The sequence below is a fragment of the Aphelocoma coerulescens genome, chromosome 12, assembly GCF_041296385.1.
Source record: "Aphelocoma coerulescens isolate FSJ_1873_10779 chromosome 12, UR_Acoe_1.0, whole genome shotgun sequence".
In the NCBI taxonomy this organism is placed as follows: domain Eukaryota; kingdom Metazoa; phylum Chordata; class Aves; order Passeriformes; family Corvidae; genus Aphelocoma; species Aphelocoma coerulescens.
Genome location: NC_091026.1, coordinates 14,281,435 through 14,298,577, shown reverse-complemented (window position 1 = coordinate 14,298,577; position 17,143 = coordinate 14,281,435). Strand labels below are relative to the sequence as shown.

General features: G+C 43.1%; 1 protein-coding gene across 8 annotated transcripts in view; it reads left to right on the top strand.

The window, feature by feature from the left end:
- Positions 1-17,143, top strand: part of CADPS (calcium dependent secretion activator) — a 210,823-nt gene that overhangs the window by 109,488 nt on the left and 84,192 nt on the right. For all 8 annotated transcript variants that reach the window (XM_069028361.1, XM_069028360.1, XM_069028367.1 and 5 more), the window contains exons 10-12: positions 1,701-1,809; positions 2,881-3,093; positions 14,202-14,338. In XM_069028361.1, coding sequence (XP_068884462.1) covers positions 1,701-1,809; positions 2,881-3,093; positions 14,202-14,338 — 459 coding nt within the window. The remainder of the gene's footprint in view (positions 1-1,700; positions 1,810-2,880; positions 3,094-14,201; positions 14,339-17,143) is intronic.

The following is a 17,143-nucleotide window of genomic DNA, read 5'->3' as shown; positions in this document are numbered from 1 at the left end:
CTGAAATTCAGACCTCATGTTCAGGGTCAGAGAACAAAAGCTGAACTACTGAATGAATTTACCTGTTGCTATAGACCATATAGGAGAAGCAAAAAAGCATTAGTGGCATTAAGGCTTTCAATAAATGTCAGCATAGGTTAGATAGCTGTCTCGTTTCAGGAACTGGATTTATCATGCAGTCCCTGAAGTTCAGGCTGTCTAACACAGAGAAATCAATTCCTTACCGCTCAGATGAGATCTCTAGGATTTTCCCATAAATAAAGCACATTCCAGAGTTTCTCCAGGAGATGGCAGCAACATACTGCAAGTACGACTGAATGAACACCACAGGAGTCTGAATGTTGTGCTGTGGGGCACTAGGTTTTAGATTTTTATTTTTAGATTTCTTCGTGTTAATCTTTTTAGGTTTTGTGTTGCCTATACAATGGTAAGCATGCAAAGTTCAGAGCAGGGAATATGCACTGGTGTGCTCCTGCTATTGGTCTGCTACTTGTCAATCTTTTGTCAGTGCTGGTGGTTTTAAGGAGGATGAAAGATGCTTAAAGCATTGCTTTTAGTCTTACTCCCACAAATGTGTTAATGATAGGGTTTATTCTTAGGTGGCTTTTGGAGCTGTTCCTGGAGAAAAGCTCAGTGCAGGCAGGGCTGCTGGAGCAGGCTGGCAGCAAGCAGAAGCCCATAGAGGGCAGCAATAAACCGAGCGGTGTCTGGGAGATGCTCTGCCAATAGACGGGTCCTCCGACTTCAGTAAATTACATTTTATTAGTGAGAGATGCCACCAAAATAAGTGCTGCATGTGTCTTTGTAGTCAAGTGATTTGGCTGGAGTTTGAAGGCAAAACCCCCCAGCCCAGCCATGCTCCCCTGTTTCAGGATCTCTCCCAACTTCCAAAAAATGACAAGCATGATTCATTGCCACCCACCAGAGTTTTAAAGTTTCCTCCAGAGGTCAAGAAAATGTCCAGACAAATAAAATTACGTCAGGCATCCAGGATGTGACACAACCTTAACAAAGTCATTTGAAATCATTTGACAGTAAATTTCCCTGTGAGTTCCTAGCCTGGGGCGTGGAGAATCCTCTCCTCTCCTCCCTGACGAGCTTCTTGCCGACCATCCAGATCGCAGCACACTGAGTACGTGCAGGGTTTTGATGTGGCCTGATGGGCTCCTAAAGGCGATTTGGGAGCCTGGCAGAGCCCCCGCAGCTGAGTCGGCTTCCGTCAAGAGCTTGACATTGAATATGTCGTGTCATGCAGATGGTACCTCAGAGGAGTGAGAGCTGCCATTTACAGCACTGATGACAACAACTGCTGAGATCAGTGGGATCTTAAGATTGCTTTAATATGACTGGCACCTAGCAATTTAGCTCACATTGTTTGTGACAGAGTGTCACTCTTGCACTTGTCTGGGGATGAATGATAGAGGGTTTTAAGCCGTGGAGCTTCCACTTTTGGAGGAAATTAAACCACTGTATGTACTGATGTGGAGAATTAGATGCATGCTGCAGCTGGGTGTGCTAAGAGAGGGCTTTGTAAAAGCCTGGTAAAAAGTTTAGTCTGCCTCTAATGGGCAATGACCATCCAAATTACTCCAGCACCCCCAGTCCCTGCAAACACGCCGTCAGTGTGCGGCGTTTGTAAGCGCTTTGGATTGCCTTGTGGTGGTCACCCGGTGCCATCTTAGCTTTGTGATTTTCCTCAGGTTAGTCAATACACATTTGCTATGTGCAGCTACCGGGAGAAGAAAGCTGAACCTCAAGAGCTGCTGCAGCTTGACGGATACACCGTGGACTACACTGACCCTCAGCCAGGTACGGGGCTGGCAGCTCCCATGGGTGCTGCACTTGCCACTCCCAAAGGGAGTCCTCTCTCTCCTTCTCCCTGCCTGCAGCTGAACTGTGATCAGCATTATTCTAAATATGTTTGTTTATACTGATCATTATCTATGCATGACTTTACTATAAATAGATCTAAGGAGCTGAGCTAGGAGTTGCACCAGAGGAGGGAAAGACTCATCTCTTCTGGGGAGCCCAAGTGAATTAGACACTTAAATCCCAATGAAATTTGACTGTGAGCTGAATTCTCAAATTGAGTAATGATCCCAACCTATGCCTTCAGATTATATTCCCTAAATAAAAGGCTAGCAGCTATGCTTGTCTTTATTGTAGAAAATATTTATGGGACCAAGCCAACATATTTGCCTGCCCCGTTCTCTCTCATGGATGTCAGTGCATGGAAGGGACAGGGACAGAAAGCCCCTGGCAGCTGGAGGTACCTGTTGGTGGTAAGACCCTTCTTCAAGTGGAGGAGCACCATTTTTCTTTTATTTCAATGGGGCAACATGCTGAGCATGGTGATCTTCACCATGCCCTGGGTAGTGGTATCCCCAGAGGAGATGAGAAAAGATACAGTAGGTTGGTTGTCAAGACCTTTATTCCAGTTTAACTCTTCTATCAGGGAGATGGGAAGATGGGTGCCAAATCAGGGCAAAGACAGAAATAAAGATATCACCCAAGGACCTTTTTCTGCAGTGTGAGCACTGATGCTTTCAGTCTAATGGGGAACCTCCCACTCAAAACCTATGTTTAATTGGGCTCCAGTGGTGCAACTCACATGGGACTTGCACAGATGGAGCTATAAGTGAGAGAAGCAATTAATCCGAGTGTGTTGGGGCATGTTTTAATAACTGGGCTGTAGGATGCTACCTGGGGACCTGTGGGCTGTCTTGCAGGTGAGTTAGGTGCAAGGGAGGGGACTGAGCTGGGAGCAGCATGGGACTGGGTGAAGAGACCCCGGAGCCGTGGTGGGGTGGGAAGCCGGGGGAGATCTCCTGGCTGGCCTCAAAGTCTGTGAAACTGCATTGTCACTTCCTTTCCTGCCAGGTCTGGATGGTGGCAGAACCTTCTTCAATGCTGTGAAGGAAGGAGACACGGTGATTTTTGCAAGTGACGATGAGCAGGACCGTATCCTGTGGGTCCAAGCCATGTACCGAGCCACTGGCCAGTCTCACAAACCTGTGCCACCTACCCAAGTGCAAAAGCTAAATGCTAAAGGAGGAAATGTACCCCAGATAGACGCCCCAATCTCTCAATTTTGTAAGTAAATAAGTTCTCCTAGACAGCCGAAGTCTTTGATGGAAAGATTTTATACACTGATGTAAATCAATATTCGCACACAATATTCTGATTTCAAAACAAAATGTTTTTTCATTATCATAAAGCTTTTTTTTGCATCAGTAGATCCGGAAGCAGTTAAACTGTGTGTTTGACACAACCAAACCCAAGAAACAAAATTCCTTGGTGAACTTGTCAATGGGTATTTTAAAGTGCAATACTTGATGGAGGAGAGAGACTGGGATCTGAGAGCCTGAGACCCACCTTGCTTTCCACAGACATGTGTTTTACCCCCACACAATAAGTTGCACACCCAGATCAGAGTGATTCATTAGCACCATTAGCTGTCTATCAAATGCATCATGTGCTCAAAACTACAGGTGCAAATCTTGCAAGTATGAAATGCACACACAAAAAGAGGTCTCCTGTTGAATATTCAACTGTAGGAAAACATATGGTATTTTTAACAGGTTGCTTTGCAGGCCAGTTAGATGTGAATTTAAAGCAATCATCTTTTAAGTCATAGCTATGCTGCATGTCCTATGCAGTTATACCCACTTTGCTTCATTTGAAATTTAGAGCAATTTCATTTGTCTTGCAAATGTAATTTGATTATAAACTACACAAATGCCTCTTCACTCATTTTCTTGAAGGTCTCAATCATCTGCAGCCCCTTTGTTATGTAACATACACCAGTTCTTGCTAGTTTTGGCAAAATTTAAGAATTATTTTATCATTAAATATAAGTAAAATAAGGAAAAGTAGTAAATATTAAAGAATTCTTCTGATTAAATCAGATTTTAACTTTTTTTTAATGGTCTCTGTAAAGCAGTTATGGAGTATATTGTTGTAAGGAACTCAGAATATCTGCCCTTTCCTTATCAATAGCGTTTGACCATCTTTTATATTTGTTTAACTTCTTCATGTCAGTATTTATAGAAAATAACAGTACAAGACATACAGCTGTATGACCAGTGGTACAGCAGAAAACCTCTGCTTGCTGCTTTTTAATTTTTTTGTATCTTCAACATGCCTGCGTGTTTTGGCCTTCCTTCTGCCTTGCATTGCTGCTGCTGCAAGTGAAACACAGTGTGATGCCATGTGGTAACCTATAGTCACTGTTTTCATTTCAGTGATCCTCATCCTCTTCATTGCACTTTGGGAGTGCAAGGTGTAAAGAACTGGGGTTGGGAAGGAAGGATGCCTCTCAGAAAGCCAAAATGGGAGGTGGGGATTGGCCTCTTGTAAGTGGGACCTTTACTGGCTGTGATAAGCCTCTAGGCCTGGCTGAGTCATGCCGACCCAAGAGCATTCCCAGGGATTTATGTCCCTCAGCCCAGAATGTTTAATCAGAGAGTTCTTGGAAATAGCAGGCACAGATCCTTCTACTGCTGCTTTTTCACAGACTAAAAGCCTTCAAGCACAGCAAGGGGGAGCAACAGAGGGATTCTTCTTGTTGCTCCCTCTCCTAACAAGTGATGCTGAAGGGTGCTCTTAGTTGTGGGGTTGGTGCCCAGAGGATGTACTCCTGCTCATCCCAGCATGATCCCTGCAGAGTAGAATGAGAGCAGAGAACATCAAACTGAGGAAACACCTTTCCCTCCAGTCTTCTCCTGTCCCTGCAGACATCAAGCTTGGAGAATTTTTCTGCTGGGTAAATTCCTGATATTTACAGTTTTCGCTTCAACAGACCAATATGAAGGGCCAGGTGAAGTGTTGCTTTCCAAGACACATCATAGCAGCTGTTGCAAAATCTGCCAGGATTTTGAGGAGGAAAAGGGATTGCCCAGGGCAGTGGACGCTTGGGCGTATGATTTCCTTGCACAGCCAAGCACTGTGTGTGTGGGTGAGCTGAACCTCTCTGCATAGGGTATCTGGGGTGGAGAAGGGGCAGCTGGCTTGTCCTAATCCTTGCCAGGGATCAGGGAAGTCAGTGACTGAGCCCAGGAGTCAATTCTGCATCTACACAGTCCAGCACATCCATCAGATCCCTGTGCTGCTTGTGGTCCTGCAGGCTCTATCAGCCTGACTGTGCTCAGAGCTAGAGAGATGCCACAGGCTTGACCTTGTTTTTGCATCTCACTTGCCAGGAGGCAGGGCTCCTTCATCCTTGCTTCTGGTGAAAACAGCCAAGATTTTACCCCCTGGGCCCTCCAGGGCATTTGAGGGAGTCAGGATCTGACCTCTGTTTCTCTCACTTGTTCTCATGCCAATACCAGCTCCAAATCTGGATCATTTTGCTTTTTATAACACCACCACCCTCTTTCCATCGACAATGTATTTTTCTGTAAGTCACACAGTGTCAGGCTCCCCTTTTTGCTGCAAGCACTGGGAAACCCTCTTGGATATGTTGTGCCAAAGCCTGGAAGAGAGAAACTAGTTGGCTCATCAGTCCATCAGTGTGATGGCTTACTACTTGAGCATCTTCTGGGCTGGTGTGTTTTGTCCTTGGTTTTCCTTCCTCCTCCCCCTTTGGATCTAGATCCCTCTGACAGGTCTTTGTGCACATTCTACAAGAGGAGGAGGGCAACATGCCATAATACACCTTCATCTCAACAGGAAAGGCTGCTCATTTTTCATATTTCAACATCTCTATGTGGCAGTGCTCATTGCAAAAGTCATGGGGCACAGCAGTTAAATGATCTGAAGCAGCAGTGAGTCATGCATGCCACGCATGGGGAGTCTTAAATATACAAATACATATCTCAGCTCCTTCAGTCTTGAAATCCAAACATACCAAGTATTGCATTTTTAAAAGGGTCTAGGTTTGTTACTGGCTTTTCTTTTTTTTTTTTGCTTGAGTGTTTTGGTGTGGGGTTTGGGGCTTTTATTTGCCTGCAGAAAGGTAAGGACTTCTGTGAGACATTTTATTCTTGTATGTTTATCTTTATACCTGTCTTTTTTTTTTTTTTTTTTTTTTTTGGTGCTTATTAGAGGCTATGGTGAATGAGGATGTGCAAAGAAGTAAATGTTAAGCCATTTGACGAGTAACTGTTGTTAGAGCTTCCGTGTCGTAACAGTCTGAGACGCCTCATGTGCATGCATGCACACACAGAGAAAATCCAGCCCTCCATGCCTGGCATGGAGCTGTCTGTTGCACAGAAAATTGGGAAGCAGATATCTTGCTGTTTGTGAAACTTGGGAGAAATAGTGAATTCCATTTGGTTCCCACATCTTTTGACTTAGTAAATATAAAGTTTGAGCAGCACTCAAATTCTCATCCACAGTTCAAAGGCAGCACTTTACTTTGAAGTAAACAGACAGCTCCGAACCAGGGTGGAGTTTATTTTATTTGCAATTTAAGTACTGGAAAAAATAGATCCTGCTATTCATTAATTTTTGTATGACTTACAATTCCTTTTATGTGGGTGAACAATACCTGTTAGAGTGAAAAGTTTTGCTTTTTTTTTTTTTTGCTGCAATTTCAAAGAAAAACTCCATTTACGCAAAGCTGTGCTTTTCTCCAGTGTTCGCATTATAAAAGAAAAAACCCCAAACGGTTCTTGTTTAGTGTTGAAATCCTTCACAGTTTTATAGTCAATAATGCTGCCAATACATATTACACCTTTTGGCAATACTTAAGCTTCATAAAAGTGGTCACTTGTCTGAAAGCACCAATCTTTGTTCTGTGTTAGTGATGTATCGAAGAAAATTCCCAAACGTGCTCAACATTCTTTTTTGTTTCTTGAAGCCCTTTTTTTTAATGTGAAAGATTGGTCTGTACTTGTTTTACGTATCATTTGTGGTTATATGTAGTTTTTAATGTCTGTTTATATTTAACAACTGTTAATCACATCATATACAATGAGTTGGTTGTTTTGAGAATTTGTGATGATTTGTTCCCCCATAATAAGTAGCAAGGTTTATTGAGCTGCTTGAGAAATTTTCAGCTGTAAGTGGTTTTCTTTTTGGTTGGTTTGATTTTCTTTAAGTTTCTTTTTCATTCTTTGCTTGAACCCAAGTATTTAGCTGCTAGGTTAGGGCTCCTGTCTGCTTTCCTGAGCCTTGTTGCTAGTCTTTATGTTATTCTGGTTTGTTCCTTCTTACCCTGCTAACTTCTAGCTGGACTCAAGGGTAAGTGCTTCCCTGTAGCTAGCACAGCTCAGATAATCAGACTAGATTATCTGACATACGCAATGTGCTTTTTTTTTTTCTCTTAAATCTTTCTCATGTTTAGATTTTGTAGTACAAACTTTCCATGTTATTTTCCTGAATTGAGATTTGAAATGTAAGTTTCCATACTGAAATTGGGATGCATGTGATGTCTGCATAATTGCCTTCTCTCCCTGGCTTTCACATTGGCATCAAGTGATCCTCTTAGTAAAGCCAATCATTAACATTTCTATTTTTCATTCCAAGATGTAAATATTAATTAACATCACAATAAAACTGTAAATAATACCTTCTTTTGTTTCATGGAATTTACATCTAGTTGACTGCTTCCTGCCTGAAAACAGATCATTTTGCACTCTGACAATATCCTTTCTCTCCGTGCTGATGATTAGCTTGGTGCAGTGCACCAGAGTGCAGGGCTAACCGTGGACACCTCAAAGCATAGAAAGGTAGGGCAGGAGACCCCAAGAGACCCAGAGAAGGTGCAGGACTCCAGAGGAGACCCCCAGAAACCCCTCTGCACATGACCTGTGAAAAGAACCTTGAATCATCGAGGTTTGATAGTTCCCTCTCCCGTTAACTTGGTAGGGAATGATTCTAGCAGCAAGTGGCCGCTCTCTGGGTCACCCTGCATTTGGAGATGCTGGCCTGCTCTGACTTAAATGCATTTGTCATGGAGGGGTGCTGCTGTTTGCTAAAATTATAATAAATTATTGTTTTAGCATGGGTCTCAGTCACCAATCAAAGCCATGCTAGTCAAAGAATAAACCAAGGGAATTGTTATTTTACTTTTTCCCACTGGTATAGCTACTTTGCAAAAGATAAAACTCCAGATTTGTGTAAGAGAGCTTCTCCTTAGTTTGATCAGTCCTAAACACACCCAGTACAAATCCTTTACTGGTATTACAATCTTCTGTAATATCTGGTGAGCGCCTGCTTTTTCCTTAGGAGGGAATAGCATCAGTGGGTCATGAGAGCTGGCAAATATGTATCCGGAGTATCTGAATGCAATTATGAGAAGGAACAGGTGGTGTCATTCCTCTTGGCCATCAAACAAGACTCCTTTTTTTCCTTCCTCCTCCTTTTATTTCTTTTTCTTCTTTTTTCCTATGTGTGTGTGTGTGTGTGTGTGTGTGTACAAATATCCCCTTGGGTAGCAGGCAGAATTCCTTCTCAGCAGACACTTTCTTTTTTCTTTCTTTATTTTGTTTTCTACATGTTTGGATTTCCAAAGAGAATTCTTATCAGACTTTACCACAAAAAAAAAAACAAAACCAAAAAACAACAACAAACCCCAACCAAACCCACAAAAGCTTAATTTGAATGAAATACAGATTTTTGCCACTTTGAAAGAAAGAAAGAAAGAGTGGATGAATGAACGAATGAATGAGCCTGGGTTTGGCAACATTACATGTATTTGCACTACAATGCATTGCTATCTTATTAGATTATTAGTTTTGTGCTTTAATTGCTTTACTTTTTTTAGATAGTTAGAGATATCATGGGAACGCTGCTGTGTCTTCTGTATTGTCAACTTGCAGATGCTTCATTGCAGGAATGCAGAATTAAAAGTTAAATTAGTCTCACATAACTTGCATGAATTTAAAACTAGCCTGTAAATCTCTTCTATGTGCTTTAAGAAGCCTGGAGCTCTAATTTATGAAATACAAATTCACATGTTTCTGCAGCCATCCAATTCAAAATATTCTTAAATAGTTACAAAAACGCTGTGAAACAATGTTTTATATTATAAATAGCTGTTCTAAAACTGTATTTTTAACTTGCCACACAAGGAATTATGTAAGTGCATACTACAAATTCTTATTAATCTAACTACCAATCCTTAGATAACTTAGACTGCAATTCAGTGCCTCGTGTGTCTGGTGATTTACAGGAGCATTCATAATAATGTATTAAAATTCTAACTGAAGCAGAAAAGAATTTGTTTGAAGCAGGGGAAAAGCCATAAGCCACAGGAATAAACAGCCCATTAAATTTAAAACTATCTTCTAACATGCAATAATATGAAAGGTAGAAGAAAGAGCTCTTGGCTTTGTAGCTGAGAGGCAAATTGAGGCTCCTGCATGGAGCCACAGCTCGGCATGGGGAGAAGGTTTGGGGAGGAGGTTTACAAACCCCTGAGCACACACACGCAGAGGTGCAATGCCACAGTGCACAGTGAGGAGGGGACATGGTAAATCACCAGCTAGCACTGCCAGCAGCTCACTCATAATCCACCCAGCATTTGAATCCAGGTACAGGGATTTAGTGTTTCCCCCTCCAGAACACCAGTATTTGCTAGTGAAGTCTCTCGCTCCACACGGGCAAACCAAATGAGGTTTTCAGGCACTTCCCTGGTATTTCTTTAACAAGGCACAGCCCAAATGTGTCTGTGAGCAGGAGGGGACCCCACTGGCCCTCAGGGCAGGCAGGGGGTTGTAGTGGGCACTCTGTGAGTCACCCACTGCAGTGCATTGCTGGTCAGGCTGGAAAAGTTCTCCCGCTTTGCCCAGCCAGGCCATCGAAGACTTTTCTAGAAATATCTGTAAATGAATAGCTGCCATCAATCATTGTCATTCCTTTATTCCATGTCTCCTGATGAGGTTGACTAGTGTCATTGTTTGTTACTGTCCAAACCACATCTTCATTCTTGTAATGTCAAGCAGATATGACAAGCACACATTTTCCAGATGAGTAAGATACAAAGTCACCTTTTAATTTACAGTTGTTTGGGTTTTTGTTTGTTTGGTGGATTTTTATTGTTTTTTGAATAGGGAAATGTGTTGTAAAATTTACTGAATTTTCAGTTGCCTTTGGTACTAAACCAAAGTCACTCATTAATGAAAAAAAAAATCTAGATTAAGAAATTCTTACAATAAAATGGCTACCTACAGCCTTTTATAACAAGAATTCTTTTATGGAGCTTGTCCCCCACTATTAACTTCACTGCTCTCAAAGCAAAATCTGCCAAGATTATTGCTGGAGCAAAAGAAATGCAGAGAGCAGGGAAATACATTTAAGAAAAAAAAAGAATGAGAGATTTGACTGGTTTGTCTCTTCCTTTTTAAATAACAGATAGATCAAGATAAATACAGCCCTCAGAGAACTGAACAGTGGGATAGTCCTCTGGTTTGCATGATTCTTGTTTTTGTTGAAATCTTTGTGTTCCTGACACTGGCAGATTTTTAAGACTCTCATTTCAAACACATGTAGGGAGGGCATGTGCGACAGGGGTCCAGTTAATGGAGTCAGCACAAAATGAAAACTGGATAAAAATGGACAAAATAAACCCAGCAGTATTCAAAAAAGGCAGTAATGTAGGGGACCAAGTGTGATATAAAAGGCCAGAGTCTGCAGTTTTGCAGAAGAAAGGTTTGTGGAGCCTGTGCTGGCCATGTCCATCCACTGGCAGCCTCCCTTCTGAGACCACCATCGAACACCTTTCAACTGCACTCGTGTGCAGCTTGTCTAAAATGTAAGATAACTTTTGTGGGCCTGCAGCAGCATTTCAGCTGGGGCCCCAAACAAAGAAACACCAGTGAGCTTGGCATGGCACCTTGGGAAGGGATTGCAAATTACTGGAGCATCATATAACTTTCTTCCTTTGGTTGCTCCTTCCTTTTTAGCTAGAATAACAGAGCAGGGTCAAAAAAGCAGCTGTATTTGACTGAAACAATTAATTTAAAGTACTTAAAAATTGGCTACACAGTTTGGGTGTGAATATTAGCCATTCTCATTTTGTGCTTTGTTTAAAATGAAGCTGTATAGGCCATTTTGAAAGAAGGTGGATTATACATAGAACTTATTTCATATGCAGATGTTGGCATTATTTTAAATTGCAGATATTTGTCTGAAGCAGAGTAATAATATATTTAGATCTGTTTTTTTCTTTTTGTATTGCCTATGAAGTTTAATGTTTTTTGTATCATTTGATTCATTAATTTCATTTTTAAAAGTGAGTCCACTGGAAAAATCAAAACACAAAAATAAATTGCAAGGTGCATGGGGTGTTTATTTAGAATAATTAAGGGAAGGTGGGTTTAGCATAGCATTGACTTCTTTAACCTGCTCCTTATTATTTTTAAGAATTTTGGCCCAGAGAAGCATCTGGCCCAGAGCTGATATTTCATTTAAAGGAAATACACATTTGTATTACCATTCTCCACAGACATCTCCAGGTCACATCACGACAGCTGGGGGTGCTGATGTGCAACCACCCGGCCCTGCATCTCTGCTGGTGCAAAATGGTTTGGCCATGCAAGAGCTGTGGTCCTGGGCTATGCAGGGAGAGCTGCAGCTGCTCATCCTCCTCCCCATGGCAGAAATCCACATTTTAAATCACTGACTGAGCAGAAGTCATGTGCATCATGCTTTGCTGGTCACTTGAGCTCACCCAGTGCCATGTCTGATGTCTCTCTCTTCATGTGGTTGTTCTGAGGAGGAGAGATTTGGGGCAAAGGGGCTTTTGAGCAGGTGCCCAACAGAAGACATGGCTTCAAAGTCATGAGAATAAAATTGCCCCTGATTGTGGACAGCTGTGAAGGGCATTTAATCACTGTGTCTGTTCTCACACTTGGCAGGGAACTGTCTGTGCCTCTGCCTGGGGCAGGGAGATTGTAAAAAGCCCAGCCAGACCCTCAGCTATGTGGAAGCCAGCAGCGCTTCAGTCGGTTCCCACCAGCAGAAGGTCTGCTCTGTGCCCACCTTGCTCAGTGAACGTAATGTGGGGAAAAGCTTATTAGTCTGGAATAAAAAATACTAATTTCAAACATTCTTTCTAGCACATATGCTCAAAAAAGTTCACCAGCTAAAGGGCTAGAGGACTCTTCAAATTTCCAGCTGATTTACTCAGCTCGCAGAGCCTCGTTGGCTGAGCAGGAGGATTGACAGTGTATCAGGGCTCCTAATTGAAAAGTAATAAAATCTCTGAGCAAAGCTGGTAAATGAAGGCCTCCAGCCAATTTGTCAGCTTGCAGTCAACTCCGAGGAGCCGGGCAGAGCAGCAAGCCATTAAAAGTAGTCTGATAATAGCTGTTAAAATATTTTCTGGGCACTGGGGATGGAATGAAAACAGTACAGCCGAACTCTTTGGGAGTGAATGCAATCAAATCCATCTTGGCCCAAAGGGACAGAGACAATGGGGCAGAAAGCTGTCAAAACAGACGGGAGTCAGTCTGTGCTGCAGGCCCCAGGGCTGGGTGGGCTTCACATCCCATGCCCAAGGGTGCTGGAGAGGTGCCATGGAGGTGATGCACTCCCCAGGGAGGTTGTTCCCATCCCCTGAGCCAGCCCTTGTGCTGACACCTCACTCAGCACCATCAGCAGCTTCTTCTGTCCTGGTGCTGAATGCACAGAGTTGCCAGCAGATGAGAGGATTTGGGTCCTGGAAGGGAGGCAGGGGTAGGGGGCAGCAGGACCCAGCACACAGAGCAAAACAGGGGAGCAGACCCTCAAAAATTAACCCTCTGTGGGACAAACATCAGTGTTTATTCAGTGGGGTTATAGTGAGGAAAGTTGCCAGCTACAGCTGAATTAAGTATTGCTAGCAGCTAATTGAAATGTTACATGTTTTAATTTGTCTGATTTCTTTCCAGTGGGTGATGTTATTTATACAGTTTGTATATAGATAACGACAGACTATACAGAAAATGTAAAGATTGCTACCCATGATCATTACTATGTGAGAGCACTGACACAAATGAGGTATTTGGAAAGATATGCCATCCTTCACAGCTAAATATTGAATAGAAAAACATATATAAAAGAACATTCTCACTCTCATTTAAAGCTTTTTTTCCTTTTTAATTAAGGATTTTTGGTTTTTTTTCTGGTAAAGAGGGATTTTGTTTTAAAACAAATACAGTTACCATATACTTCTTGTGTAAAACTGCATTTTTGTGTCCTTTCAGCCACATTGTTTCAAGGCCACCCAGTTCCCCTAGGAGGCTATGAACAGGGGAAGGATTTAAATCCTATTTTCTTTGTCAAGGATTTGGCAAGAACCCATATAGTAGGAAGCTGAGCACAGACAAAACCTAGTGAAAGGTGTCCTTTAATTCCCCAGCCGCTGCTAGAACAAAACCTGCTCCCAGTGAGGTCCTGGCTGGCCGCACCCAGGCTGGCTTGGCAGCTTCATTTCAACTGCTGAATTTGGTGTATTTTTAGTTAACCATGTTGAGATTAATTAATTAGCCCCTAGGAGTTAGTGCCCATAAACGTCACCCAAAGCAGAGAAGTGTGAATACGTTGAGGCTGTTAATTCACCCAAAAATGGCAGCTCGTAATCTAGGCAGAGGAAATTCAGTCTCTCCATTGGGATGACTGGCAGCTCTGGCGCACTGTCGGGTTACTGCCTCTGTGACAACAAACTACATATCAATTTAACTTCTTAGCAATGCTTAAAAGAGCATCTTTTTATTTCAGTGAGGTAGCATTTAAAGTTGCTGTTAGGAAAAAAAATTGCCGTGGGGAAGACAAACATTGGCATTTGGAGGAAGAACAATGTAGCTGATGTGATACCTAGAAAAGCTAGTAAATGTAGAGAAAAAAAGCTGTAACTTCATTAGAATGGCAGAATCTATTACAATTAACCACAACTATCTAAATAGGAGCTAATTTACTTATGTGAGCCAAAATTCTGTTAACTCATAGTCTATTGTAAGATGCAGAGTGAATTCTTGCGTTTGTGTTCTGGTTTTAAGTACAGAATAAATGCACTATAATGAGCAGTTGACAAGATGTTAATTCTAAAATCTTTTGCCTAAATGCAATAATATAGTCCATAACTGATGCAAGTTGACAATGGGAGGTGAAGTGTACTGTACAGCCTGCAAAGAGAAAACTTAATGGCAATGGAGGGAAGAGGAGATACTTGGCTTTCATGCTTCATACTGTATATTTTTTTCTGTTGTATTTGTCAATTAAAATGTCTTATATCTCTCTAAATGGTGTCTTTCTCTATATGTATAAATGAACAGATGCAGATAGAGCTCAAAAGCATGGCATGGATGAATTTATCTCTTCCAATCCCTGTAACTTTGACCACGCTTCACTCTTTGAGATGGTTCAGCGCCTCACTTTGGACCACAGACTTAATGATTCCTATTCTTGTCTGGCAAGTATATTCTTTGGTCTCTAGTGATATAAACATCAAGCAGCAAAGTCAAACCTAGTGCGAGTGGGGGCTAATCCCCCTGTTGCTGAAGATTGACTTCTGTTTACACCAGGTTTGAATTTGGCCCAGAGGTATTTTCTTTTGAGAGGCTGCCTGCAGTGAACTGACTGCTGTTCTTCTCCAGTCTCACTGTCTTTATAATTTCTGTTTGCAATGTTTAAAATGTTTCTTCCTGCAAAGAAAAACTCCAGTGTGGGAGTGTGAAGTAGAGAGCAGTGTTTTGCAGCCTCCTGCACTGCCTTCCAGAGTCTTCAGGATGAAAGAACAGGGGAAAGATGACTGTCTGGTACCACCTCCCATGTCAATGGAGTCCCACCAGGAATAACTGTAGCCCAGCTTTGTGTCTCTTTATGAGCAGGGGTCCCAAGCAGGTAACAGATGGGACTGTGTGGATAACTGCAGTGCTGCTGCAGTCTGTCCATGCTCACATAGTTGCATGCCCATCCTGAGTACTCCCATGAGCAGCAGTTGCAGCTCTTTGCCCACTGTAGGACAGTGGCACTGAGATGCTCCCGGACAGCTTGTAGCCTTTGGCTGGGGTGCAGTGCTTCAGGGCTCTTGTGTACTATAAGGGCTTAAATAACAAATAACCAATAACAATGCAACCTGAGCAAATAATTTTTAGCAGTTTCAATAAGAAGGATGAAGAGGCTCTTAATTTTTGAGAAAACAACATGATAAATCCTTTCTAGAGCATCCTGAAACAGAGGACATGTCATTGTACTGTTGCACAGGGTGGCACACTGGGGTGTCATGGTGGGCTCCTTCATCAGAAAGACCACACCATGCCAAGAGCCTTTGCCAGCTGTGCAGTCCCTGGAGCTCTCAAGTGCCTTGCTGTTAAAAGCAGCAGCCTGGGAACACAGCTGAGCAGTTGGCAAGGAGGCTGTCGGTCTCAAATCCTGCCCTCCATGTCCCTCTCCACCATGGTGCTCTTCTCACTGCCCTGCTCCTTGCACCACACACAAGGGCCAATCTCCTCTGAAGGACTGAGATCCAGTAAATGCCACTAGCAATAGTGAGTTGTCACCTACCTGAGGAGAGGCAGGGCTAGGAGGAACAGTTGTGGACATTCCCTGAGGTAAGAATGGGGTGGGGAAAGGCTGCACTTTAGCTGCAGATACCCAAGTGGTACAAGTAGGCTTGGTGGGAGCATTGTCAGACCTGCAGCAGGTTCCTCACTGGTTCCATCAAGGTCCTTGCTCTGGCAGGCAGTGACTTTGGCATGCAGCTTCTGCTCTCCACGCATGGCTGACCCTAGGAAGACCATCCCCATCCATGCATGTCTGAGAGGTTGGCTTGCTGCTGGTTTGTCTCTGTGCAGTCTTGGGCCTGGTGAGAGAGCTGTGGCCATTGAATTAAACTCATGGAGAGGTGTGAGGTCATCAGTGAAAATGATTAACAATGTTTTTCTTCAAGAAACCCACCAGCCGCACTTCTGCTTGTTATGGAGATGTTTAGGCCCTTGCTAGAAGCTACCAGAGCAGTGGAGCTCCCCTCAGCACCAAGACTCATCCTCTTCGGAGTGGAGCATCACCAATTAATCATCTTCTTTCAAATCACCCATTGCAGTGTTGGAAGGAACAGAATAATGGCCTGTGTTCACCTACGCTTGGTTTCACGTGCTTCTTTATTTACCATGGTTTTGTACTGATTATGGTATGCCCTCAAAAACTGCAAAAGCTCCCACTATTCTTGCTGTGTCTTTGGGATGTTGGTGATAGCACTGTGCTGAGTTGGCTGGAGGAGCTGTGAGCCCATGGTAAGCCTGCTCTGTCCACTGTGTGCCACTGGGCAATTCTTATTCCCTACAGGACATTCCATGCAAGGTCCCACAGAGTTTTGCCTTGTCACACCTCTTGTTGTTTTCAAACATGGACATGGAGGTACCAGAGAAGACTTACCCTGGCATAACTCAGCGTTGCCTCCTTTCTGTGGAACCAGGTTAAACAACACTTATTGTGAGCCCAGTCGCAGACTGAGCCAGGCATCCCTAGGAAAACAAACAGCCTGGCTGACTCATCCCAGCCACGGCAGAAGTGATGTTTACTGTCAGAGAGCTCTGTGCTGGGGAGGGGGAAGAACAGTTTCTGAAGAGTTTACAGAGTGGTCTTGCCCATCATCCACAAAATTGATACTATTTCCTGGACTTTTGAGAAGAGTTTTCAGCTGTTCCAGCTTAGTATGGACTGCACACATGTATGGGTCTTCATTCTTTTCACTTGGATGTGTGTGTTGTTTCTGAAACTGCCCTCCAACTCTTCCCAAGACTTCCCCACCCACTGCCAGCATCCAGCTCACACAGCCATCTCTCTGCTGGAGGTGTATTGCCCATGATGTGTCAGGATTCATGGAATTTGCATTATACAGCACAGCATGTACTGGGGAGAGGTCTTCAGAGTACCCAGCCTAACTGAGATGATGTGAAAGAGTCAGGTTAAGACATCCATGAAACAGGCCGCCAAAATTAAATTCTCTTGGATTTCCTATGATAAATGGGAAAATTCAGCTACTGAAATGTGAAGTTTCCCTCAAAAAGTCTGGTTTTCTCAAAAGTTACTTTTGCCTTTAGAAAACTGGCCTTTGTGTCACCACCCCTGACCTTGCTTTTCCCAGCTCCAAAGCTCCCCTGGCATTCCCTGCTGGTGCTGGGACATGCCTCCTTATCAGAGTAGTTCAGCTTGTTGAACATAGTCAGTGGAGCTCCTTGTGCTCTGTGTCCTTCCTCCATTGTCCCTTCCAGGT